Source organism: Ambystoma mexicanum, chromosome 12 (assembly GCF_040938575.1).
Source record: "Ambystoma mexicanum isolate Mex_15411 chromosome 12, UKY_AmexF1_1, whole genome shotgun sequence".
Classification (NCBI taxonomy): Eukaryota; Metazoa; Chordata; class Amphibia; order Caudata; family Ambystomatidae; genus Ambystoma; species Ambystoma mexicanum.
Genome location: NC_090936.1, coordinates 294,836,808 through 294,863,676, shown reverse-complemented (window position 1 = coordinate 294,863,676; position 26,869 = coordinate 294,836,808). Strand labels below are relative to the sequence as shown.

Here is a 26,869-nt window from a genome sequence, read left to right as displayed (position 1 = left end):
ATTCACCCAAGAACAGGTCATTGGGCTGTGTTCGTGCTGGTAGAGAGATTCCCAGACCCCCCTTTGTTTGCATACATTAACTTTGGGTTTCACCCTAAGTTAACAGGGCAATCCAGACGTGGACCCCATGCTCACTGTTCCTAGAGAGGCAACAGTTTCACCTCACTGATGATGCCCAACAAGGCTGAAACACGTGTATGGGGTTACTGATGGTACTCTTGTTCAGAGGAGAATTGCCTAGCATTTCGGCGCTGGACTGCCCCTGGGCAGGACAAAGGCTGATATGCGGGGAAATTTCTTCTCTGTGAAAAGGAGAGTGAGCTAAAGACTTGGTAGAGTCTCTCCCAGGGTATTCACCCAAGAACAGGTCATTGGGCTGTGTTCGTGCTGGTAGAGAGATTCCCAGACCCCCCTTTGTTTGCATACATTAACTTTGGGTTTCACCCTAAGTTAACAGGGCAATCCAGAAGTGGACCCCTTGCTCACTGTTCCTAGAGAGGCAACAGTTTCACCTCATTGATGATGCCCAACAAGGCTGAAACACGTGTATGGGGGGGTTACTGATGGTACTCTTGTTCAGAGGAGAATTGACTAGCATTTCGGCGCTGGACTGCCCCTGGGCAGGACAAAGGCTGATATGCGGGGACATTTCTTCTCTGTGAAAAGGACAGTGAGCTAAAGACTTGGTAGAGTCTCTCCCAGGGGTTATTCACCCAAGAACAGGTCATTGGGCTGTGTTCGTGCTGGTAGAGAGATTCCCAGACCCCCCTTTGTTAACCTCTATATGGAGCTGTTTGAAACTCATAAAATCTTATCCTCAGCCAATACCTTTAGACAGAAGATCAGAACCTGGAAAAGGTATATAGACGACATTTTCGTCATATGGCATGGAACTGTAGAAGAACTAAATGAGTTTTTCAAGTGGCTGAATGTACAAGATCGGTTTTTTAAGTTCACGGTGAGTCAGAATAATGTAGAACTCAACTTTCTAGACATCACGATAACATCGAATGTCAATACTAAGCTGCTGAGCGTTAAACCTTTCCATAAGAATACTGACAAAAATTCCCTTCTACACTATGAGAGTTTTCATCCGAAGCATGTCAAAGACAACTTGCCGTTGGGTCAGTTTTTACGTTTGAAAAGGAATAGCTCCTACATATCAAACTATAAAGAAGAAGCAGAGGGCCTCAGCAAAAGATTATATGCAAGAGGATATCCAGCGAAATTGACACATCTGGCTAAAAAGCGAGCCTTTAACAATAATAGGCTAGCTCTCTTGGAATACAAGACCAATGCCAAGAGAAAGGATGATGAGAAATTAGTATTTGTCAATACATTCAGCCATCTCTCTAACCAGATCAAAAAGTTTCTGTTGAATAATTGGAACGTCTTGGAGTCTGGTGACAAACCATTGGAGAAACCAATAGTCGCGTTCAAAAGAAGCCGAAACCTAAAGGAATTAATAACACGTAATGACGTGAGCCTGAGAACTAAGAAACAAAGTACAATCCCTGAAAAATTGGGTTTTTCCAAACTAGTTGGTCACTCAGCTTGTGGGAACTGTATCTGTTGTAGTTCCACCTCTAGAAGTACGGAAGTGAACCTGGGACTTAAAACTCCCTGGCGGCAAACACATTTTAGCAACTGCAACTCCACGATGCTCATTTATGCAATCTGGTGCCCCTGTAACCGAATGTATATTGGAAAAACAGAGCGGAAAATTAAAACACGAATAGGGGAACATAAGAGCTGCATCAGGAATAGGACTCAGAACGCCCCTTTGGTAGACCACTGGGTAGAGTTAACACACAAAATAGAGGACTTACATTGGAGCGTTCTTTGGAAAATTAACCCCTCTGGCGATATGAATCGTGATAAACTAAGATTATTACATAAGGAACAACGCATGATTTTTCTTACAAAGAGCTCAGAAACAGGCTTGAATGATAGACTTGAATGGTTAACCTAGAATGTTATACAGTATTGTGAACATGAAACCTTTGGTATGCGTGGAGTTTCTCTGTATACAAGTAATATTCTCTTTAGGTTGATAAGGTAACCTTAGTGTGAGTGCCCGCTGTAGGACAACACATCTTAACACAATGACTTAGTGCATGGCTTGTGGATACTATTTGAAACAGCCTGCCCAAGTATATGCCCAATGGCCCATGTTAATAACATTGGTATAAGTGTTTAAATCCTCCATCTCCTTGGGATGACTTTGATGAGGTATCCTGCGCTCCCTGTTGAGAACGCACATATTTATATATTCTTTACAGTTGAAAATAATAACATTGCATTACCGTGGAAACCATAATATTTCCTTGGGGCTGTGTGCGTTTTTTTCCCATTGTTTTTTCCATTGTGTGGGCTCTTTTAGTAGGGCTGACTGCCTGTGGAGGCAATAATGCGCAGGTTTTGCTTCTCTGTTGCTTCTCTGCAGTATCTATTTGCCATTTTGGTACAGTGCTCAAATCATTCACCGTTTTTTTGGGATGAATTTGACGAAGTAATTCTGTATTCTCTGCCTGCGAACTCAGACAGCAATATACTTCCTTGGTAAAAAAGTAACAATATTGCATTACCATATAGATCACGATTTTTTCGGGGGGCTGTGCCTGTTCTCTCCAGGGCGTGGGCTCTTTCATTAGGGCTGGCTGCCTGTGTAGGTATGAATACACATTTTCTGTATTCTGTTAGCTTTTATACGCTATTCGGTGCAGGACAGCTCCCGTATCCTTCTGCTTCAGCTCGTGCCTTGTATGGGTGAATACCCATTTAAACCTACAATAGACTGGTTAACTTCCACACATTATCCATTACAGGATGATTTCTGCTCCCATCCGTTTCGAGTTGTTCCTCGCACGGGTTAACATCCAGTGAGAAAACATCCAGTGAGAAATCAGGACTACAAGTCCCAATACACTGTGGAATGTAGATGTCATTTGGGAACGGCAGTTGCAACAGCTGCACCTAATTAAGGGAGGCACGCAGGCCATTTGTTGACTGGCCTATATAAACGAAAGAGCGCATTATTGACCTATCGCTCTCCGGAAGTTGGCAACAAGACGAGTCACATACTAAACTGGGCTGCAGTTCACTCCATGACATGCCAGAACTCTACGGGCTTTGTCGGCGGTGTGTCGACTTTATAACGGTAAGGACTGGAGCTGCGTTTGTTCCGAGTTCGACATTCTCACTAGTCACGTTGTGTGTGTGCAGATGTCGGAGCCAGATTAAACTAGGGAGTGCCTGTACAAATCATGCCACTTTTAATGACTAAAGTTGGCTTAGAGATTGCGGGTCACAGAAATGTGCTAATTCGCCTAATATGGCTGCTTATGTCTGTGAGAATGGCTCTGCCTACGGCTATACAGGAAGCTGCCCTTGGCGAGTAAGAGCCTTCATCTCTGGTGTTAAAAGGCTGTAGAAATTCAGAATAAGTGGCCGGTTTGTTTGACTCTTATTTGAGCTTTAAACGGATTGCTTATTTTAAGTCAGGATGTTGGTGATGGCTAAGTTTTCTAAACTAACACAGGGTCGTTGCGTGAGACATACTGCTGCTGTCTAATAAATATGTATTATAATTGATACTAAATTAGATTCTGCCTATATATATATTTTTTTGCCCGTGTAGACATACTTGATTTGGTGGTGAACTATGGCAGTAATCACTTAAGTGCAGCAGTTTATCGGTGCATTGCATAACTCTATCAACTCAAGGTAAGGCAGAGTGACCTTTTGATTTTATTACCTCCCTGAGTTGAAATAGATTTTGAGACATTGTTAACCGCGTCCTCCATCTTTTTCTGCCTTCACACTTTTTAACAGATGCCTGGAAGTGCATTATAGTGGAACCCGTTTAGAAATCTGACAGTGGTAATTTGAATTTGTTAAGACACTCTACACATACCTAGTTGTGTCGAAATACTGCGTAAGCTACTGCAAGGTAAGCTCTGTGAAGTTCTGGCTTTACTTAATTTGGTAACAATTGCTCACCTAGCGACTTCTTTTCCCTTTTCCCTTCTCCCGCTTCCGTTTTTGCACTATTTAGGGCAATCTAAATACTTAGCATATGATGTGTTGCTCTATGGGAAATTGGGCTCTCCAGAGTGTTTTTTTTTTTTTTCTTTTTTCTTCATATGAAGTCTTGTTATTTTTAAACATAAGGAGTCCGGCTCTTGGTTGAACAGCCCTATAAGTAGACAAGTTGGAGCATTGAACAGCTCCACAGACATTGTAATATAACAGTCTGATGAGTGAGGGACTATATTGATTGGTCTTTTTATCTCCTTGTCTCCTCACAGGTGTCACGTGTCCGTCCCTCGTGGGAGGGCAGTTCGAAATCTATCACAACAGGAAAACAGCTGTTTTTGTATGGTATTCAACAACAGTCCACTTTGAACGGATTGCAAATCGTATGGCTCCAGTTGCCTTTTTAAGTCAGTCTCCACGTAGTTCTTAATGTGGATGATGGCTGAATAGTTGTGGAGAATTAATGTTTATCTTGAACTAATCAGGTTGTGAGGCGGTGATTATAGCTCCGCCCCGTTATACGATCAATTGAGACACATCGTGTTTTTAAGTATATACCCTGATGAATTTCCCCTGACTGTGTATGTATGGAATGAGTGAGGAATGAAACATGTTGGGTTGAATGGGAGTGAAGTAGTGTGGAATTTATCAGTTAATCCAGCCGTGTTATTTTTCTTTAAACCCCATTACTGTGGTTAGGCTTAGAAGTAACAAATAGATTTAGATATTTTTGTTCATGTTGTAATCCTTGATTTTGTGTTTCCTTAGGATTATTTGTACACTTCTTTTTCCCGGTGTACTTAATTCGTCACCGTTGTGGGTTGGTCGTTGTTATTTTCTGTTTTTTTCTTTTTCTTTTTATGTATAAAAAGTTTTTATGGATCGTGTCTAAGATTTGTATTAAATGATGAATCATGCCATGTTGGCATTTTTATGATGTATATTTACCATTGAAGGTTAAATAAAATTGATAATTGAATACCTGGTTAAATGTACATTGTTTTTGTATCCACTCCCCATTGTGCAGTGCTTTAATACTGAAGTACAAATGATTAGAGATATGTGAACTTGTTTTTTCTATCTCTATTCCTGCCTTATAACTAGCGAGGTTGGACACGTGACCTTGTGACACCACACTGTGGACCATTTCCTTAGTTTATATTATTTAGGTGTTCCTAAAGTTAGGGGGCTTTTTTGGTCCTACAGTTTAATCCCCCGACCTCTTTTGTGTATATTGATGAACTCATCCTGACCTGCATCTGTGATGAGAACCTTTTGTGAGAAAAACACCAGCAGGGTACCTGCCTCTATTGCGGGCTCGCACTAGCCATGGTTGAAGAAGACTTGGTTTTAGGTTGGAAGACACAGTAATGACCCTTTCAAAGACAAGAGATACTTGATACCACCAAAATGAATATGTGCTGTTAAAGCATGTAGATGAAGTCATACCCCAGAACATTGAACACCATGGGTGCTAAATGTCACTGGACTTGCAGAAAATGCTTGCCTGCTATCTTATGAGAAGACGAGAGACTTTGTCCCTGGGCAGGATACCTCAACTCTCGTCGGTTCTAAAATGGGCTCCAATGAAGGTCAAGGATTGAGGCAAAAATGTGGTTGACTTTCCTAGATTCAGTGACAATCAGAATTTTTGAAAGCCCTTAAAGGCTTTGTCAATGTCGAGGAAGGCCTATGGAGGCATGGATTAGAGTATCATCCAACTGCAGATGAATATTATTAATGCATGATTCCAATTCTTGGGGCCAAAGTCTTAGTGAATATTCTGGGGGTTTATTTCAACCCCATATGGCAGGTCTTTGAACAGTAGGGTAACCGATTGCAAGCCTTAGTAATTTGTGCTGAGCAGAATGAATGGACGGATGAAGGTTGTAATCCTATAAATCAATGTAGCCTATGAACTCCCCTCAAGAAATCTGGGGCTAAATTACCTGAACTAACTGTAAAAGTTGATGGTTCATGAAATAACACTTCATACATTTCAGTTTGTTAAGGAATTAGGAAACGTCAGGAGGACATGCATGCAGGGACCACAATGGAATAGGCTTGCTGGCTTTGCTTTCCTGAAGGAGCTTATCTGTCTAGTTAGCAGGGGAGAGATTTTGCCCTGAAGTGCTGCATGTTAGGTCGGATCTCTTGCCATGAGGTGGTAATTGTACCCAACCCAGAGTTAAAGGCTCAAGAAGACTAGGAGATAGCCCTTTCTAATGGATTGGACTCCTTATTATCTGAGACCACTAATTGCCATGTTGGTCGAAACAATCTGAAGTATCCTCTGATCTTGACCTGCATTATCAGTCATGGAAGCAGTTTGTGGGTGGGCCAGCGGTATTGGGTGTAGATTGTAGCTGGCCTGCTCCTATGGTTCTAGGGTGCCCTCTGGTTGTTAGAGAAGTTGAGCAGTAGAAGCACGTAATGGGCAGGTACTTGGAGGGATGCAGTGTAAATATGCTTTGGAGTTGGAAGAATTGATCTGCTTTTTTTCTTTAAGTGTCTTTGTAACCATTTTATCAATTGGGTCTCCACAATGTGTCCTGAAAAAAGGCAGTTTAAAAACTGTTGCCTTATGAATATTGTCCATCTTGCAATCACTCGGTGTAAATGTCTCCCTCCTAGCCTGGCTGAAGCTGAGGCCAGGGCAGTTTTACAAACTGCATGAGATGTGTTGTCTATAAGGTAAGCTGCCTGTTACGTCATCATACAAAATATCATTTACAGTCAGCATAGCAATTTAGCTGGCGACTTAAGCACACACCCTTTCTGTTTTGAGGAACAGGATTAAAAAGCAGCTGGGGAGCAGTCAAAACAGAAAGTGTTGGTGGTAAGCCCTGCCTTTATTGGGGAGGTGATGAGGGAGGAGAAGCAGGAGGTCTCAAGGTGCTGCTCCACTTCATATAATGACTGTAGTAAGAAAGAAGGAATAAGTAGAGCAATGTTGAGGATGCTAATGTTCATTGCCTGGAGACACATTTTTGAGAATTGAACTTTCAAATTCAAACTTTAAGTACTATCTTTGGAGAGTTGGCAAAGAAAATGCTATTTTTATAAAGCAATGGTAGTTCTTCATTTTAAATGCATTGAAATATTTGCCTTTACGGTCCATGACATCATTGAGTTAACTCTAATTTTTAATTATTTATTGACATGCAGGTATACGCGGAGAGATCAGCGTAGTGGTGAAAGTAGACCTATTTAATGATTTAAACCGCTTCAGGCAGTCATCCTGTGGTGTCAAGTTTTTCTGCAGTAAGTAATCTCAAAATATTCATTTTTGTAGATGTTGATATGAACTTGATGAATAAATGCATCCTAAAAAACTTTGTTTTTTTAAATGTTTGTAGAGATTGTAGAAGATTTTATTATATTGCTTTCAAGTTTGCTATGAGAACAGCAGTGTCTTCATTCATAGAAAACAACTGGAAACAAACAGCACCTGCTTTGAGGGCATTGAGGATATCCATTTCTTTGCTCGTCAGCTAACATGGAGCTTAATTGCTTCTATTTGGTTTACTTTTAAGTATTTGGTATTTTCTAAAACTAGCACCTAAGAAGCAGCAGAGCTCGTTATAGTCCACATTTATTGTAGCAGGAGCATCTTTACTAGTCGGTGGAGAATGGATTACAGAAACTAGGCTAGCAACAGTTGGGATGCTGGGAACATGCACTTGAGACAGTACTGCATAACCCACAGCTTGTGTCTCTACATACATACAATTGGAATTTCAGGCACAGGGATGTACAGTTAATTGCCCATAATTGCACTGTTTTATAGTGAAATGTTGAAGCCGAGATAAGAACACAGGCGTCCAATTTCCAAAGTCAGGAAGTTTGGCATTAGGCCACGGGCAAGTGGAACACACACATGAACACACACATGAACACACACATGAACACACACATGGACACACACATGGACACACACACACACCCACACACACACTCTCACACACACTCACACACACACACACACTCCTTCAATTAATACTGTTACAAGTCTTCCATACATTGCTGACATAAAGAAGTCACCAAAAATGAAAAGAAGATCACAAACTCTCTGAGAAAAGTTCTGAAATAAGAGAAAGAGTTTTAAGTTGCCGATGTATGAGTGACAGCATAGTCCAAAGAGAGGAAACTGCACAGTTGATCCTATGTATAAGAATCTTTGTGGACCACATAATAGGAGGTGGGGAGGAGAATGGAGAACAGCCATGTATACACAAAGAAGAATGTTATCTAAGTGATCCACTACGTTAGAATCAGAAAAGCAATTGAGAATAATAAGTATAGTATAGTAGAATGGCATGAATTGTGAGGTGAGCATATGTTAAATAGTAGCGCAGAATAGGGTGTTTTCCTTGACTAGCAAGTGGGGATGGGAGGGGAGAGAGCATTTGAATATGGATTTCAAATATGCTAGTCAATCGAACAAAATCCAGGTTTTATTGGACTAACTGAAAATATTATGCAGAATTGGTCAGCTAGATAAGCTATCAGGGTTCTGTAGACGTATTCATCAGATAGTGGTGTGAGAAACCAGAAGGTGTCTCACCCACTAGTCCACGGGGATCTGTCATCCTGGTGGCCAGGACACGGCCATCGCTTTTGGATCCAGTTCCTGGGGATCAGTATGGGAGGATCACCTAGATGAGGGGTCTTGTGGGAGTGGAAAACCCGATGGTGAGGTGCGGTATCCCCTTCTTTGTAACACCTTTACCACATCCGAATAAATGTGAATCAAAGTGGTCATGCAACGGGTGAAGTGAAATCCCGCGCACAGTTTATTTCGATTACGTAGAGAAAGTTTGGAAAAGCACATGGATTTGGTCCGAGCCCCACAGATGGAGATCAATTAAAAGCTTTGTGTTAAAGTGGGTCTGAGCCCAGCGGAGGGTAGGCCGGGGTGAATCAAAAATCACCCAAGTAGTTGTACATGAGAATCCTGAGTAGAAAGGAACTTTTGAATATTTGTTTGTCGCATCAGGCCCTCTGAAGTAAGAGACTTTGAATGGAAAAGAGACTTTGACATAGTAGGCCCTGATACTGAGATTTAAACTGTATCGACGTGCTTGAGAAGCCAGAGACTGTGCTAAGCTTGAGTGTGCTGCCTTGTCCCATGCTGAAAATGTGGGGAAGGGAGGCCAACTGCTTAAATATCCTGACTTTTGATGCTTGTTAATCTGCTTAAAATCACATGCTATGCATATGGTCCGACATCCAGTGGTAACCAGCGTGTCTGTAACACTATCCCTATCGTGACATGTAGTGTACCCAAAATCCCTCACGCGCCGAGGTCCCTCAGATTGTTTTTTTCCACCCAGATAACTGGTCGCCCTATTGCGGAGCTCTTCATAAGAGACATTGTTAATCCTCGTTTGCCGACTTTGTCGGTTATTCCCCCTAAAGTCACTTCAGCGGTGTTCAGATACTACAACGAAGACTGTGGGAACTTTCGACAGTGATGGACTTCAACGCCTAAGATCCGGCGGCGGACCCATCCATGTGGCCAGGCCCTCTGGCCGGCCTACACAGTAGGGAGAGTGGGGTCTAGGTTGTCATATCTTCCGTTTTGTCTCTCCTCTTTCCCCCTCTTTACCCTCTAGGTCTGGTCATCACCTTCATTACCTTTCACTGTGGAATGGACACCATTTAGGTTTTGCCTGTCTTGCAGGGTCAGATACCCGTGGAAGGACGAGCACGATAAGTGCAATAACTGTCTGTCCCTTGACCACGACGAAGCGTGGTGCGCGGCCTGTAGACGCCTTCGACCTAAAACACTTACGGAGCGCCGCGTTAAGCGGTGGGCTGCCTACGGCATGTCGCAGGCTGGATCTTCTTCCCCTACCGCTGCACCCGCCGAAAGTGACGGGGGCACCAGTGATGACCAAGCATCCGTAACTGATACCATTGACCTTACGACGGACCCTTCTAGGTCCGCCACACCCATCCCCGACCCCACTAGGCCTGACGCAAGTCACGCTATGGGGACAACATCCGGCGACAGGGGCGCACAGAAAACTCACACTAAGCACACAACCCCAAGCCCGGTTTCGACGGTTTCGACGAAACAGGCAAAAGCGCTGACAGGACCGCCGAAGATTTTGACAGATTCCTTTGATCTTGAAGATAAACAGCCTTCCCCGCATCAGTGTATTGCGACTGTGCCTTTGAAAATAAAGGGTGCTACCTCAAAACACATTTGGCCAGCGAAGCGCGCTCAGCTGATGCTCCGACGCCCCCTAAGGCCCCGGTACGAGAAAAATCTACCGCTAGGCCTCCTAGTCTCTCGGTAGACGAAAAATCTACCGCTAGGCCTCCTAGTTATACGGCACGGCCCGCTTCACCAGACATCAATGAAAGCATTGCGAGATTTACTTCGGCAGTGGGGCTGAAGCCTAAAGAGTCGACGAAGCGCAAGGAGCGTGCCGCGGATGTGTCAAAAGACGCGCCACAGCACCCCGAAGCTCACGAGGACTACGAAGACAGTCAGGAGCCTTTGTCTAGCGCTGTTAGTAATACATGTCTGCGCCATAGGGAGGAAAATGAAACTTTTCCACCCATTGACCCTTCTGGTTTGTCTAAATGGACCAGGGAAATATTCGAAGGGTGCATGGACCGTTTGGAAAGGTTTGTCTCGCTTTCAGAGCACCCTACCCCCAAGAGACCTTGGGAGGACCCCCATTCTGTGTCAACTTTGAGATTTCCTGGAAATTTAGGACCTGCTCAAGAACATTTCACTTCCATCCACCCTGAAGATGAAATCCAGATGGACACTTATCAAGACATTTACGATGTGGAAGAGGATACTACCTTCCTACAGGACTACACTGCGGATGACCAGGCGGATGCCATGGAAAACTGGGAGGACTCATCAGCTTGAGACGGAGCCTTGGGGCTCCCTACTCACGATCAGGACACAGATGGCCTATGTTTGGATTCCCCTCCTTCCACTCCGGCCCGCCAGGCTTCACAAGTAGACGATCAGATGGCTTTCAATGCCATCTTGAGGAAGGCAGCCGATCATTTTCAGATCGCGACCCAAGAGGCCATACCTGAACAAGATTTTGTGGAGGACATTCTTAAAGAGAAGCCCACCTCCAGCCAAGCCATTCCTCTCCTAGATTTTCCATTAAAAGGATATTGGCTCCTTCCCTGGCCACACCAGCCCAGACCAGGGTAGTGAATCCAAGGGTGGAGAAATTATTTCGGCCATCACCTTCCGACCCTCAATATATTAAAAGCCATGCCACCCCTGATTCCCTAGTGGTTACCACCACCCGGAAACGGGCAGGAGTACCCCTTGCTACGGGAGAGGCACCTCCCAATAAGGAGTCAAAAAGACTGTATGACTTGGGTAAGCGAATTACCATGGCAGCTGCTTTTATCACGCGCATAGCAAACAACACTACGTTGCTTGCTAGTTATGCCATTGCACAGTGGAGCCTGATGCAAGAAGGTCTCCAGAAAGTGCCTGAACCTGCAAGAACCAAATTACTCGCTAGCATGGCCGAGGGCAGGCAGGTCAACCAAAATGTAATAAAAAATACCCTGGATACTGCAGAGATGGCAGGAAGGTCCCTGGCTCAGGGCACCCTGCTCAAACGGCACGCTTGGCTCCGGAACTCAGGCTTTAAGCCGGAGACTGAAGCAGCTCTTATTAACAAACCTATTGGGGGGTCGAATCTCTTTGGTAAAGCAGTCGACGATGCTCTAGAGAATGCCAAAAAAGAGCACAAGACTCTTAAGTCCCTACAACGAATCCCACAAAAACCCTCCCCCCCCCCAAAGGGGAAGCGGGTCCCGCCGGTCCTTTCGAGGCCAATCCCGTTCCGCACAAAACATGTACAATACGGGAATCCACTGGAACTCAGGACCAGCATCCAGCACCCCCGCCATCTATCCACCTAGGGTTCAGTGGTGTGGCAAAGGCAGAGGCCCCAAGTCCAGGTGAGCCACAGCCTCTGGTCAGAAATGACGTATGGATCCAGGTCCCCTCCCATGTCACCCCGGTCGGGGGGTGCTTAACATCTTCCCTTTCGGCATGGGAGGGAATTACATCAGACCAGTAGGTTCTAAAAACGGTTGCCCACGGGTACTGTGTGGAATTCGCCCGACCCCAATAATTTAGACCGTCCAAAGCATGACGCCTGATGCCAGACCATCTGCAAATCCTAATACAAGAAGTAGAGGCACTTCTGTAAAAGGACGCCATAGAAGCCGTCCCTATTCTTCAGGTAAACAAGGGCATTTATTCAGTGTACTTCCTTGTACCCAAAAAGGACCTCACCATGCGCCCTGTGTTAGACTTGCGCCCAGCGAACAAATTTGACAAACCTCAAAAGTTTTGTATGGTAACCCTACAAGAGGTAATCCCACTGTTGAAACAGGGGTATTACATGGCAACATTGGACATGAAAGATACATACTTTCATATTTCAATGTTGCCAGCGCACAGAAAATATCTAAGGTTCATGATAGAGGACAGGCACTATCAATTCAAGGTACTCCCCTTCGGCATTGCCTCGGTGCCAAGGGTGTTTAAGAAGGTCCTGGCAGTGGCAGTAGCAGCAGCACACCTGCGCAGACTATCCCTTACCTCAACGACTGGCTCATAACAGGGGACTCGAAACATGCCTAAGGAATACTCAGAAGACAATAGACCTCCTGTTCAATCTGGGATTCTCCATCAACGAGAAGAAATCCAGCTTAGACCCCAGTCAAGTCAAACAATTTCTAGGGGCCCTAATTCAGACATAGGACGGCCTTGTCTTCCCCTCCAACGAGAGGGTTCAGAACATGCTTTCTCAGATCCCTCAATATGTAGCCATTCGGGAAGTGACGGTACGCAAGGCCATGCGCTTGCTAGGTATGATGGCGTCATGCATTTACTTAGTTCCCCACGCACGGCTGCGCATGCGTCCCATACAAGAGTGGCTCAACTGCCAGTGGTGTCAGGCCAGCGGACAATGGGAAGATCTGGTAGTTGTCTCGCCAGCCCTCGTTCTCTCTCTCTGCAGTGGTGGTCGACGGAAAACCTCTTGAAGGGGAAGACCTTCACCACGCCCGCAGTGGAAGCCACTCTCACGACAGACGCATCTCTCACGGGGTGGGGGGCTCACCTACTTCAGCAGCGAGCGCATGGAGTGTGGTCCCCACAGGTAGCATCCAACCATATACATCTTTTAGAGCTATTAGTGATGTTCAAAGCACTGAAGGCCTTTCAGACACAGATACAAGGGAAGACAGTTCTGGTCCTGACGGACAGCACCACAGCCATGTATTACCTAAACAAACGGGGGCACACACTCTTCAGGGCTATCCAAGCTGTCCCAAAACATTTGGATGTGGGCTCTCAAACACTTGATGTTCCTGTTGTCCCAACACATTCCAGGGGAACTCAATCTTCTAGCGGACGTGCTCAGCAGAGATTTCCCACTGCCCATAGAATACGAATGGCATCTACATGAAGAGAATCGTCTTCAACATCTTCGCAGAAAGGGGCTTCCCAGAGATCGACCTGTTCGCAACTCAGGAGAACGTCCAATGCCAAGACTATGCCTCCAGGTATCCCAAGAACCGCTCCAAGGGGAACATACTCTGGATAGCATGGTCAGGGAAATTTGTCTACGCTTTTCCCCCCCCGACTCCCCTACTCAACAAGATAGTGCACAAGATGCACCAAGAACCAGTCACCATGATATCGATGGCCCCCATGTGGGCCCGCCAACCATGGTTCGCTCATCTGATGGAAATTTCCCTCTCCCCTCCTGTGAGACTACCCTGCCCGTACAACATGTTGTCTCAGGACAGGAGGTGGAGGGAGACTCTACACACCCATGCCCGCAAACTCTGAATTTAGCAGCCTGGCTCCTGAGGTCATAGAGTTTGGACACCTTCAACTCCCGCAGAGATGCATGGACATACTCAGGGAAGCTAGAAAACCTAACACCCGTTATTGCTATTCCAGTAAGTTGAAACGCTTTGTCATCTGGTGTAAAACCAAGGGCGTCAACCCCATTGACTGCTCGCCTACTCACATTGTGTTGCACCTAACTCATTTGTTAGACTCAGGTTTGATTTTTTTATTCCCTAAAGGTTTATCTAGCGGCTCTATCAGCCTACACTAAGTCACAACAGAAAGTGTTGTGGTGGAAAATACCTGTTATTAAGGCTTTTATGGAAGGGGTTAAGAGAATTCACCCCCACCCATTTCTAACCCAGCTCCCGGATGGGATCTAAATGTGGTCTTGACCAGTCTGATGGGGTCTCCCTTTGAACCAATGCATAAAGCAACTCTAAAAGACCTTACTTACAAGACGGTCTTCCTAGTGGCTATCACTTCTATTAGAAGGGTTAGCGAACTACAGGCCCTTTCAGTTCTAGACCCTTTTGTTACAGTCTATAGTGACAAGGTGGTTCTGTGCACTCATCCCAGATTTACGCCTAAATTCATCTCAAAGTTCCATGTGAACCAATCAATCGAACTACCCACGTTGCTTCCAGAATCCCACTAGCATGGCCGAAAGAAGCCTACACACACTAGATGTGCGCAAGGCAGTCATGTTTTACCTGGAAAGAACGAAACCACTGAGGAAGACAAACCAGTTTTTCAGTGGCAGCTGCTACAGAAGGGGATCCTGTCTCTAAATCAGCTATTTCAAGGTGGATTGTCAAATGCATCACTATGTTATACTCTTGCTAAGAGAGAACTGCCCTTCAAGCCTAGAGCACACTCTACTGTGGGCACTGGGGCTTTCATAGAATTAATTTCAAATGTTCCCCTTGAGTCCATTTGCAAAGCGGCAAATACAAATATTGTGTGGGAAACAATGTTATGCAAAAGAAAAGTGTTCAAGAAAGGAAATGACATGCATTACTCACCGTAATAGCATTTCTGATGATTGTATCTGCTTAGGTTCACATGCGCCCACCCTGCCTCCCAGCTCGGGTGGAGGGAACGTAGACTTCTTACTACTTTCTCTCTTTATGTACTCACTCACAATAGCATTGGGCTACCTGATGGCAGAAAAAATACAATCAGAGGGACCTCGGTGCGTGAAGGATTTTGGGTACACTACACGTCATGATAGGGATAGTGTTACAGACATGCCTATGCCGACGTCCCCTTTCAGTCCCCGAAAGACAAGATGCAATACTCTGCGGTTACCACTGGATGTCGGACCATATGCACAGCTTGTGAATCTAAGCAGATATAATCATCAGAAATGCTATTATGGTGAGTAATGCATGTCATTTCATTTCTTGAACACTTTTCTTTTGCATAACATTGTTTCCCACACTATTTTTGTATTTAGAAGTAAGGATTGGCAATCGGTTGATTAGTATGGGCCCTCTTATTTTGACAGACTCGACTAGGACTGCGTTATTATTTGATTTTTGTAGCTTGCTCCCATCTTTAGATTTGGGATTGGATAGGCGTTTACTAAACCCAATTGAGGTTCAATAAACACCCTTGAACTGTGTTTGCTACTCCCGTTTTGGAGTTAGGGCCAGTTAGGAATACCAACCCAACAAAAATACCAAATAAAGTTTTTCGAAACCTGTATCGATTGTGTCCCTTTCTACTACTTGATACCATGCCTTCCTTACAGGTGCTAAGTATGGAGGTGGTTAGGCTTGCTCTTCAAAACTAAAACCTGGCAGGGCACCAGGCCCCGACATGGTACTAGGGAACCTTTATGTAACAGAACCTGAGGTGTGGGTCTTCTATTTGACAAATTTGTTTAATGCGTTATTAGAGGCTGGTAGGGTGCCCGCCTCTTGGGCCCAAGTAGTCATTGTGCGTATATTCAAGGAGGGTGATGGGATCTCCCTAGCAACTATAGGCTTATCTCTCTGCTGAATGCAGGAGGCACAACCTTTGCCAGGGTGGTTATGGTTCACTTTGAGTCATGGATTGAGGATCATGGGGTGGTTTCCAAAGGGACATGAGTACAGTGGACCAAAGTCTGAGATAACGCCTAATTTGTGACAAATATGTAACCTGAGGAAAATATGCATCTAGGTTGCTTTTATAGACCTGAATACTGTTGATGGTCGTAGCTTGCTCCCATCTTAGATTTGGGATTGGATAGGCATTTTCTAAACCCAATTGAAATTCAATAAACACCCTTGAACTGTGATCATTTATGTCTGTTTCATTGTTTGATACCATGCCTTCCTTACAGTGGTCACATGATAAAATTAGCAAAGAAAATAAACACCCAGACCTGGACATATATTTTCCATGGAAAAAAAGAGAATCTTTCACTTTAAACTCCATTGGCTTCAGGAAAGTCTACAAGGAATTCACTCCCTGGGCTCTTTAACTAAATACATTTACATTACAATACATCCAACCCAGTGTGCCTTATCTACTTAGTGATTCAAGCAGATCTCTTTGTCATCAGACCTATTTGTCAAATTAAGACTTCTGTGGGTATTGATGATAGACTATCGAAAAATAAGGTATAGGTTAATTGCAAGAGGAGAGAGGGATTGATTGCAAAGCCAGAACTATTGTCTTTGCCAATGCTTGTTTTAAAAAAATCAGCACATTACTGCGCAACCATGACTTCAAAGACGCCTGTTATCTGAAAAGAGTTTGTAAATACATCAGACAGTACGGTAACCCACTATTGAGAATTTGATAAATGTTACCTATACCAAGAGTCCCTCTCTCTTAAATTCATATATTTCTTTCCTGACATTTTCAAATGACAGTGATGAAGGTTTTTACCAACCAGAGATGATTGGGGGAGGGGGTGTCTCCTCCATACCCGACTTCCCCCAGACTCAATGTGTTGTCTTTAATTGACCTTTAAAGAGTCTTGAACATAGGAATTTTTCTAATCTATCCCAGTAGAGACACTCTTGCTTTATATTTTTGTAGTTTACCCGGTATCGGTGGGTTAAGCAGCTTTCCTACATATATTTTTCTGCTTGAAAAAATAGAAGTAGAATAATATGAATAAAGCACATAGGTTTAAAAATGAGTGCACTGCCAAATCCTATAAAAAATGTACATTCATAATGCTTTGTTCTCAGTAATTTTCATAGTCACATGCTTGGAATAATTCCCAGTCATCGGACTGGAAATCCTTGGTTAAATAGAATTACATTGCAGATTGAAAAACATTCAACTTTCCGCCTGTCAACCCTTACTTTGTCTCTTTGGGACAATTCTCTCTCAAATCAATGAGTGAGGCAGGCTAAGGTTTCGCCCAGGGGAGCCATCTAGACATTCTTACTGCACATTGTGTGCATGTGACTCTTCACTCTGTTCTCCCAGTACTTTGATTTCTGCTCCTCAAAACTGGTATCTACACAAATAATTCCGTTAACAAAAGGGACCACCAGTTTTTTGTACCGTTATTTTTTTTTGTTTCCCTGCTTCTATTGACTAAAGAGCTGCCTGAAGGAAGGACCAAAGACATCCACATGTCAGCAAAATTCTCTTTTCAATTAGTGCTTTCAATATAAGAAGAAACTTCTTTTTCTCAGAGACCCTCATGACCAGCATTTACTGTTTGCACCCAGTCCATGTGCAGGAGGAGTGCACTATATGCCAGAAGATTTCCCATGACACTCTGACAGGAGAAAGAGATCACTTATTTTTCTAAGTTGAGTACATCATCCACTCTGGGATGAATCCATTCAAACTGCCCTAGGAGACCTAGAGGGTGAAATTAGCAAACACATAAAATCCTCTTCTAGGACGAGAGCTCACTCTGAAGATAGACCCTCTTAGGGATAAGGGGGAAAAGGCATTAATGTGATCAGTGCCTATAAATAGTTCTCAAGGCCCACCTTTTCATATCCCCAGGACTCTCACAAAGCTTCAAAGCATCATTCTGAGGCAATAAAGGACTGTTCCATAGAAAAGCAACACCATCATTGGCCTTTTCTAAGAGGCCACAGTCAGTGAAACACTAGTTGACAGAAAGACAGCCTCATCAAGGAGTATTAAGATGCTGCTGGGACCTCCAACGACAAAAAGATCACTGTTGATGATGCCTCTTAACTTGTCATTGGATGTCCAACCATTGACCACCATTACTTCAACTGCAACAGAGTCCACAGTAGTCGCATAACTTTCGACAATGTCCTTAAAGCCATCCACAGCAGCAACATGGTCTTCCTTGTTGATGACTATCCCATCATACATGGACAGGAAGTCGGCCAATGGGGCAAAAGTTCAGTTTGGGAAAATGTCCCCTAGTGTTAACTGACCCGGGGATCCCAAGTAGTCTGTAGTATTCAGTCAAATGTGGGTGATATCCCAGGATAGTGCCATAAGAGGGACTTTTTCCAATAAGGGTTGGTAATGTTGAGTCTTTTAAATATTCTGGACCATGCCTTCACAGTGCATTCCATGGGTTCGATGGCTGTGGCGTCAGCATAGCGATTTGTAAATATAATTGATCGGAGGGCAATGGGGGAAGCAGCATATTTTTCGACCTGGAGATGTGCATGGTTTCCTGCATATTGGGCTTGGGCTGCATTATAATAATGTTCAAAGTCTGGCGTCGAGAGGCCACCAGTGTCAAATGGTTCTGTCATTTTGCCCCCGATCATTCTGATCTTCCCCGTTGTTCCAGAGAAATGATGAGGCAATGGATCTTAATTTGTTAAAGAAGGTTCTTCCCGTCCATATGGGCATATTACTGAATAGGTATTACAATTTGGGTAAGACTATCATTTTCAGTGGTGATATGCGACCATAGTTTGATATAGGGAGGTTATTCCAGAGTTTGACCTTAGCTTCCAGTTGAATCTTAATTGGTTCGTAGTTAGAGGAATAAAGTGTTGGGCGGTCGGTGGCTACTATCACCCCTAGATAGCGGGCCAAGATCGGGGACCAATGCAATCCCAATCATGGAGCCTATTTGAGCAGAACCGGGGTTAAGTTGTATTATTTCTGATTTAGAAGTGTTGATCCTGTAGCCAAAATACTTGGGGAATTCAGCTATATCTGCCATAATGGGAGCCAGATTGATCTCCGGATCTCTGATGTATAGTAGCGTATCATCCGCTTATAGTGAGATCAGTTGGGGAGGGCCATTTATCCTGACAACCCAATGTGAGTGTCTATGTCGAATTAGTGCCGCCATACATTCAATAGTGAGGGCAAATATAAGGGGGGAAAGAGGGCATCCCTGACGTGTACCTCTACATAAGGGAAACTTTGGAGAAAGGGTATGATTGGTTTTGACCATGGCAGTTGGGTTATTGTATAGTAGTTGGATGTAGCTCAGGAATTGAGGCCCAAACCGATCGAGTACCGTGAACATGTAGTTCCAGGATACTGAGTGAAACGCTTTCTCAGTGTCAAGGGAGCCTGCAATCACCTTTGTCTTGGGGTCCAGTTGGGGAAATGATGGCAAATAACCTATGTAAATTTAGGGATGTGAATCTGTTGGGGATAAAGCCTGATTGATCAGGATGCACCAGATAGTTCATATGGGGCATCACTCAGTTAGCAATGGCCTTTGCAAACGTTTTTGCATCTGAATTAATCGTGGTGAGTGGGCGATATGAGGCCTCTCCTGTGGGGGGCTTGTTTGGCTTGAGCAGTACTGTGATGACGGCCTTGGGCAGTGATGGGGGGAGAGTTACAACTGAGATAGCTTTCTTCCAAACTCCCAGGAGTTTACGGGCAAATTCTGGTAAGTAGCTCTTGTATAGTTACGGGTAGGCCATCAGGTCCCATTGCCTTTCCCGCAGCAAGGTCTTTAATTGATTGTCTGATCTCTTCTGTGGTCATTGGGGATTCCAGTGCAGTGGTGGATACAGGTGGCAGCTTGGGGAGTGGGATCGAATCAATATAGTGAAACTGTATCAACATTAGCATATAATGACAAGTAAAATTCAGTACACTTCATTAATTGCCTTTCCCCGTACATGGATATCCCCCTCCCGCCCGCATACACTGGTTATTGGTTGTATGTAGTTTTCAGATTTAATCAATATAGCTAGTAACTTACTGGCTTTGTCCCTTTTCTGTACCTCCTGGCCCTTGTGGGCATGCTAGTGTACAGGATCTCACGGTCTGCTAGTCTGTGGAACTCGTTCAGTTCTGATTGAATTAGGCTAGTGTCGATTCTTTGGGGTGTTCTCAAGCGTCCGCAACTGGGTCTCGGTCTGAGACAGGTCTTGGTGTATGGTGCCAAGGGATCCAAGAGTCAGGGAGAGTATATGGCCACATATCCAGACCTTGAAAGAATCCCACGACACTGCCATGGAACGTACCGATCCCTCATTTCGTTTGAAGTTTCCCTGTAGTTCCACCCGCCGGGGGATTAATAGTGTGGTGTCGTGAAGGAGGGCGGGAGGTATTCTCCATGCACTGGGCCCTTGGTCTGGTCGTTCCGGACTGATCTCGAGTAGCACAGGGCAATGATCTGAGATGTTGCGGGGAAGTATGGAGCGGTTGGTTCTTAACGGGACAAAGTCTGGGGTGTATAACCAGAAGTCAATGTGTGAGCCGGAGTCATGCACCGAGGAGTGAAAGGTATATTCCTCATCTTTGGGGTGTGTCTCGCGCCAGGCGTCTATGAGAGGGAAGTAGTTCATGCATTGTAGAATAGCGTGGGCTGCCTTAGTCTGAACTCGGGGAGTCCTGGAGGTTCTATCCAGTAGTGGGTTGAGTATAGTGTTAAAGGCCCGCCCCAGATCACCCTGGTGCTGTCCAATGGGGATATTAGTGCTACTATCTTGAGGTAGAAGTCAGGTTCGTCAACGTTCGGCCATAGGTATTGACAAGGACTGTGGGATGCCCCCACATTTCTCCCCAGATGATAACATGTCTGCCCAGTGAGTCAGTAATAACTCCCCTGGAGTGTGACAAGTAGTTTGTGCCCAGTCTCTGAGGAACCCAACAGCTGGTAAATGATTCCACCACTCTGGCCTGCGCACAAGTCTCTTGTAACATCAGGATCTGTGTGTTGTCGTTTGGCGTATGCTAGAATCTTTCAGGTCTTGATGGAGTTATTTAGGCCCCGAACATTACATGTGAGAAGTCTAATCGGTTTTCCGACCTGATTCATCATTCGTTGTTAATATCGTGATCAGTAGTACCACGTGATAGCAGGTAAAAAAGAATAAACCTGGTTTGACCGTCAGGTTTTATATTTTTCAACCTCCCAAATCCCAACTGCCTCCCAAACCGCCCACTGTCACCGCCCCCAAAACTAGCCGTTGTATACTCTACCCTGATTACCCTTATCTTAAGCAGTGGGAGGCAACGTGCGAACCCATCCAAGAATATTGAAACATTTGAGTAACATACTCTGCACTGTGTAGTGAGATCAAACACAAGGGATCTTTTTGCGGCATCACTTTAGAAGTTGCTTCAGGGGTATGCAGAGGGAGCATGGCGAACCAATAGGGTGTGCAAAGATTCAGACTTGGTCAAAATTTCTCCTAGCAGCCTGAACGCTAGTCGAAAAGTCCGAATATATGTGATTTCTGGCCGAGTCGTATTGTAGGGTGCCTTTTTCCTGTGTTAACCGTAGGATTAGGTGTCGGTCCCAGTAGTTAAGTAGGCGGGCTATGATTTTGCGTGGTGAAGCTCCAGATTTGGGTCGTGGGGCTAGGGATCTGTGTGCCCTCTCCACTAAAAACTAGTTAGAAACTGCGTTCTGTGAACAGGGAGCGTAAAACATCCTCCATGAAAGTTTCCATGGGGACATTCAGAGATCTCTCCGCCATGCTCACCACCCTGCTGTTGTTGCGGCTTGACCGTGACTCCAAGTCGTCACACTTTACTTGGACAGCTCTGAGGTCCCTTTTGATGTCTTCAATGTCCTTGCCGTGTGTGGTGACTGCATCCTAGAGTGTCCCCACACGGTTTTCAGCTGTGGTAATACGACCGCTTTCTTTCCGGAGCTCTGCTTTTTTTGATGATTTGATGGTGCCATTGTCATCCAGCTTAGTATTTACTGCTGCAAAGCCGGCCTGCATTACAGCCATATAAGGGTCCATGTCAGTAGTTGTAGCAACTGTTGTGCGCGGGGGTGGCTCCTGCGAGCATACAGGGTCTCCACCTGGTGGTGTTATATTGGCGTCCATGGGGCCCTATTTTCGCCCTTTGGCCTCCACGGGTCATGTCATGGGGAGAGAGTGGACGATTCGGCAATCCCTCACGCTTTCAGCAGGGGGGGTCTGCATACACTTTGCGGGTAGTCCTTTGACAGAAAGAACAAGATCAGGTTGTGTGTACACCAGTGCCCAGGCCTCCTTTATTTGTCATGTCCGTAGCTGGAGAGAGCGCGTGTTATGGTGTCCACGTACCTTCACCACTCAGGATCTCCCGGGCGGCGTCAGAGAGGAGTTGTAGCTGCTTGGGCGGTGCAGAATAGAGGAGGGATACAGAGCTACTGAGCCAGTGCACCGCAGTAACCTCGGGGGAATCCCCGGAAGGGTGCTTCAAGTATTGGGTCGGGTTTGTTCAACAGTCTTGTTTCTTCTTGTGCTTAGGATCCCGGCGTGTTTGCCTTTTGTGTAGCCTCTTTTCGATGGGTCTTCCTGTTGCTGTGCCCTGGGCCAGATGGTGCGATTGGAGCATTGCCCCCCTATGCTCTCCGTGCCCGGACTCGCAGGAGAGACGGGGTGTCGTGAGGCATCGCCGGAGCGGAGTTGAAGAGGGGCGCTACAGTGCCAGTATACACTGGTGTCTCCGGGAGACCACAGTACTTCTACTTATGTGCCCGGTCGGAGATTAGTCGACCCAGGCAGCGCTTACCCCTGCCTTCTTTCCAGGATTTCGGCATCGCGTATGGCTCCCCATCTGTCCTGGCTCCGCCTCGAACCCGGCCTGGCCGGTGTCCCCAGCGCTGTCTCGTTATTGGAAGGAGAGCGAGAGGAGTATTGCCTCGTTCCAGGGGCTAGAAGGCGAGGATACTCGTCAGGTGTGGTGTCTGTTATTGTTTGGTTATTGGGTCTTTTGGTCCCTCGTCGTCAGGCTGGGAATCCTCTGTAAAAGAAAAGAAATCACTTTCACTTACAAACTCTATTTTCCTTTAAACCAATCGCTGTCCTCTGGGTCATACTGCCCTCATCCAATGACATCCCTCTCCCTAAGCCCCTCCTCTGGCAGCCATCTTCAGATTTTTACTGCACAGTGTTGGAAGTCCTCGAGTTTGCTCTGCAAGCTACTTCTTTGTTTTTTTCATGTTTTCAATGGAAAAAGTTTCTATTTTATTTCCGAAAGAGCCTGTGTGCTCTCTTCTCCATCGGCTGACAGCGGGGATCTGTTGTCAGTGATTTTCAGCACCCCGCAAGATTCCAGAAGGACATCAGGCCTACTTGGCGCCCTCCGACCATGGCGGAGAAGTAGGGAAGAACCCTCTTCAAGTCCTGCACCAAGTGCGGGCTACGGAATGTGTTTGTTGAAGACAAGCACCTGCAATGCCTCTACTGCATGCATCCAGACCAAAAGAAAGGAGAGCGAGATATGCCTCAGTTTCTCCAAGAAGACGACGATGGATAGGCCCAAGACAAGGCCAAGAACCGCAAGTCCGGGTCCACAGGGGTTGCCACGGAAGCGGGTCCCACGGTGGACAGGGCGCGGTTGACATCACCCTCCATTGCCAGCTGGAAATCGTGCTTCTCCTCAAAGGAAATCGTCCAACCCGGCTTAACTGCACAAGAAGCCAGAGAAGCCGCGGATGGAGGAGAAGATGGTTGAACTGCCCAAGAAGGCCAAATCGGCACAGGATAAGCCTTTGTGGACGATGGAGTTGGTGGCGGCTGCTCTCATGACGGCTAAAGGGGCTGACCTGTGAAGGTAGCCTCCGTAGCGAAGACGGTATCCCTGCCCCAAGGCGTGAAACGGCCACAGTGGCTTTGGCAAAGTCTGCTGGCATGCTGATAAGGGTACACCGCCTCAGAACCAGTTCCAGCTCCTCGGGAAGGTAAAAGATTGGGGCGCAAGGAGGCCCCGGATCAGTCCCAGTCCGTGGCCCAAACCATGGAAGTTTCGTCCACACACGATTAGGACCTGGAGTCCTTACACACAGTCCATGAGGACGTGGAAGAGGACGATGACGGCGCAGGGACTAGTGTTCCGATCACGCCAGCTCAGCCGAGGAATATGTCTCTGGACATCCTCTCAACCCTCCACACCTTGGTGTCGGAGATCCAGAAGATGATGCTACAGGGCCCAGGTCCAATGGTCCCCCAGGCCTCAGATCAGCCGCCTGCGAAGAAGAGGAAGCGTCATCCGATGCCCTTATTTCAGCCTCCCCATCGGGCCCCCTATCCCCAGCAGACCCAGAGGAGGATCTCATGGGTACGGGGACGGATATGGCCACGACGACTAATGACGATAAGGATATCGTCACAACGGGTGCGGGACTCCGCAGCCTAGGGCATCCCCACCGGATGAGGTGGGGTCGTTCCATTTCATGATCGCCAGAGCCTTCAAGCTATTCCATCTTGTGCCCGAAGAAACCAGGAAGGAGGGTTTCTTGTTCCAGAGACACGAGGCCAAGACGAAGACAATCATGGCAGTGCCCCTTCTGGAGGATGTGTGGGAGTAGGACCTGGCCCTCTTGAAGCACCCTTGCACGGCTCCGGCCAAACGGGATAGGCTGGAGAAGTAGTCAAGGGTGCCGGAATTCACACCCAAGTGCCTAAGGTCGCAACCATTGGTTTCGGCGGATGTGAGAAAATGGTCAGCTAACCCGTCCTCGTCGTCTTCAGTCCCTCCGGACAGCGAGGGGAAGAAGATAGACACCATGCGAAGGAAGGTGATTTACACTGCAGCGTCCACCTTCTGGGCAGCCAACGCACTGGCGGTCCTAGCCGGATATCACAGGGAGCTGTGGTACAAGCTGGGTTTGATCTTTAGTTCCTCCTTGATGACAAGAAGATGGAGGCAATCGCTCTCCTCCAGGCAGGGTGGTGGTGTCTGATCACACCATCACAGTGGCGCTGGACGTTGTTGACACAGTGTTGCGGCAGATGGGGAACGGTGTCTGCCTTCGTCACCAAGGCTGGCTGAAGGCCACACATTTTTGCCTGGAGGTCCAAGTAAAGGTACTGGACATGCCTTTCAACAGAGATAACCTTTTCGGGAAGGTCGTCGATGAGTCCCTTCAGGCCATGAAGGCGTATACGGAGATGGCCTCTTCCCTGGGCACCCTCCAGGAGCACTGCTCTTCTTTTTGCTCCTCCAGGGGAAAGTCGAGCAGGTCTTCAAAAGGTTTCTCCGCATCATACCGACAGCCTTCAAGATCTATGACTCAGGAAGCCTACAGAGGCCGTTCCCAGGCCTAAAGTGGCTGAGGACAGCGTCACTGTCGCCCGCAGGGCAGGACACCAGCGCTGAAGCAAACCTGAACCGACCAGGAGATCAGGCCCCTACCCGTGCACCCCAGGGGAGGCTGGCTGACGGGGTTCGTCAGCGAGTGGAAAAAGATCACCACCGACAGATGGATGCTGGATGCTCTTGTTAGGGAGAATTCTCTGTTAAGGCTAATTTCCCAAACCTAGTGATTCCCCCAGCAGCTTTGCTGGATTTCTGGGGTTTATTTTTTTCTCCTGCTAAGAGAGAGACTCTTTTTCTCCCACTCTTAGACCTGATTTGAGATATCCTTTGACTTTGTAATGTGTTTTATGTGCTATGGGGTCTTTTACTCCACAGGGTCTCATGTATTTTTGGTAAGTGTGTTACACAGCACCAACAGTGCAGTAACACAGTGGTGTCATAGTGACCCCCAAACATAGACTCCATACCCTGGGACTGACTACTGTCTCACAGGGCATGTAAAGTCACCATTGACTTTACTAATCTTAAATTGTGAACAGAACCAGTACAAACCATCATATTGTGGAAGTATTGGTAGGGGTAATTAGATTACCCCTGGTCTGTTTTTCGAGGGGGCACTGTGCAGTCCCCCCTCGTCGAGTTTCTGGCTGGTGGCAGTGGTTACCACGCAAAATATTCCACCAGAATATTTCTCATGGGATTTCCCATTCATTTTAAAGCCCCACTTTTTTTTTGGTGCAATGTTAAAGATACCGCCGGGTTATTTATTTAATATTTATTCCCCGGTTTGGTCTTTTTGCCAGGACTCGGTTTTAAAATGGCGTTTGTGTTCGCCTCTGTAACTCCAACCCAAGTCGAGCCCTTTGTTCCACTTTTTGGCGGGCTTCTACACAGAAGCCTCCAAAAGTGGTGCCACTCTGTCTGGGTCTACAGGATGTGTGGGGGGCGGGGGGGGTTTAGGCACCCTGGACTGAGTTGCCTCGGCAACTCAAGTCGCACTCTTGTATGATTGGCCCAGTGGTGAGCCGCCCGGCTCACCACTTAGCATGTTTGAGTGACAGCTAGGACTGATGAATGGGGGTTTTCTGCATAAAAGCAGGGCTTTGGGGACTGGAACTTCAGAAGTCGCCACAGGACCAAAGAATCCGAAGAGGGAGAAGCTGAGCCGACCTGCAACGACGACACCACAGGTGGAGCCCTGCTGAACCGTCTCACCACTTCCCAACGACAGAGAAGATCTTCATCCCGGAGAGTCTTCTTCCTCTGAACTGGTGGGGATAACCAGTTTGCCCGCTTTTTCGCCTTCCTGGATCGTCTTGTGGTCGAATCACCCGTGCCAAGCACCACGGCGGCCGGATAGCCACGCTTCACCTCTACCGCGAATACTCCGGGAAACTCCGCGGCTGGTTTCTTCCCTGGCAGTGCAACGACCTCCAGTTTTCCTCCACGTCGAGATCTCCTCTTCCCCTGGAAGAAGCACCGACTTGACCCGCTGCCAGGAACAACTGCCCCCGCTGGAGCTTTCTCACCATTTCAGGTACG

General features: G+C 46.3%; 1 protein-coding gene across 7 annotated transcripts in view; it reads left to right on the top strand.

The window, feature by feature from the left end:
* The window catches only part of C2CD5 (C2 calcium dependent domain containing 5), a 2,654,621-nt gene that overhangs the window by 324,376 nt on the left and 2,303,376 nt on the right, over positions 1–26,869 (top strand). For all 7 annotated transcript variants that reach the window (XM_069628452.1, XM_069628454.1, XM_069628457.1 and 4 more), the window contains exon 5: positions 7,207–7,302. In XM_069628452.1, coding sequence (XP_069484553.1) covers positions 7,207–7,302 — 96 coding nt within the window. The remainder of the gene's footprint in view (positions 1–7,206; positions 7,303–26,869) is intronic.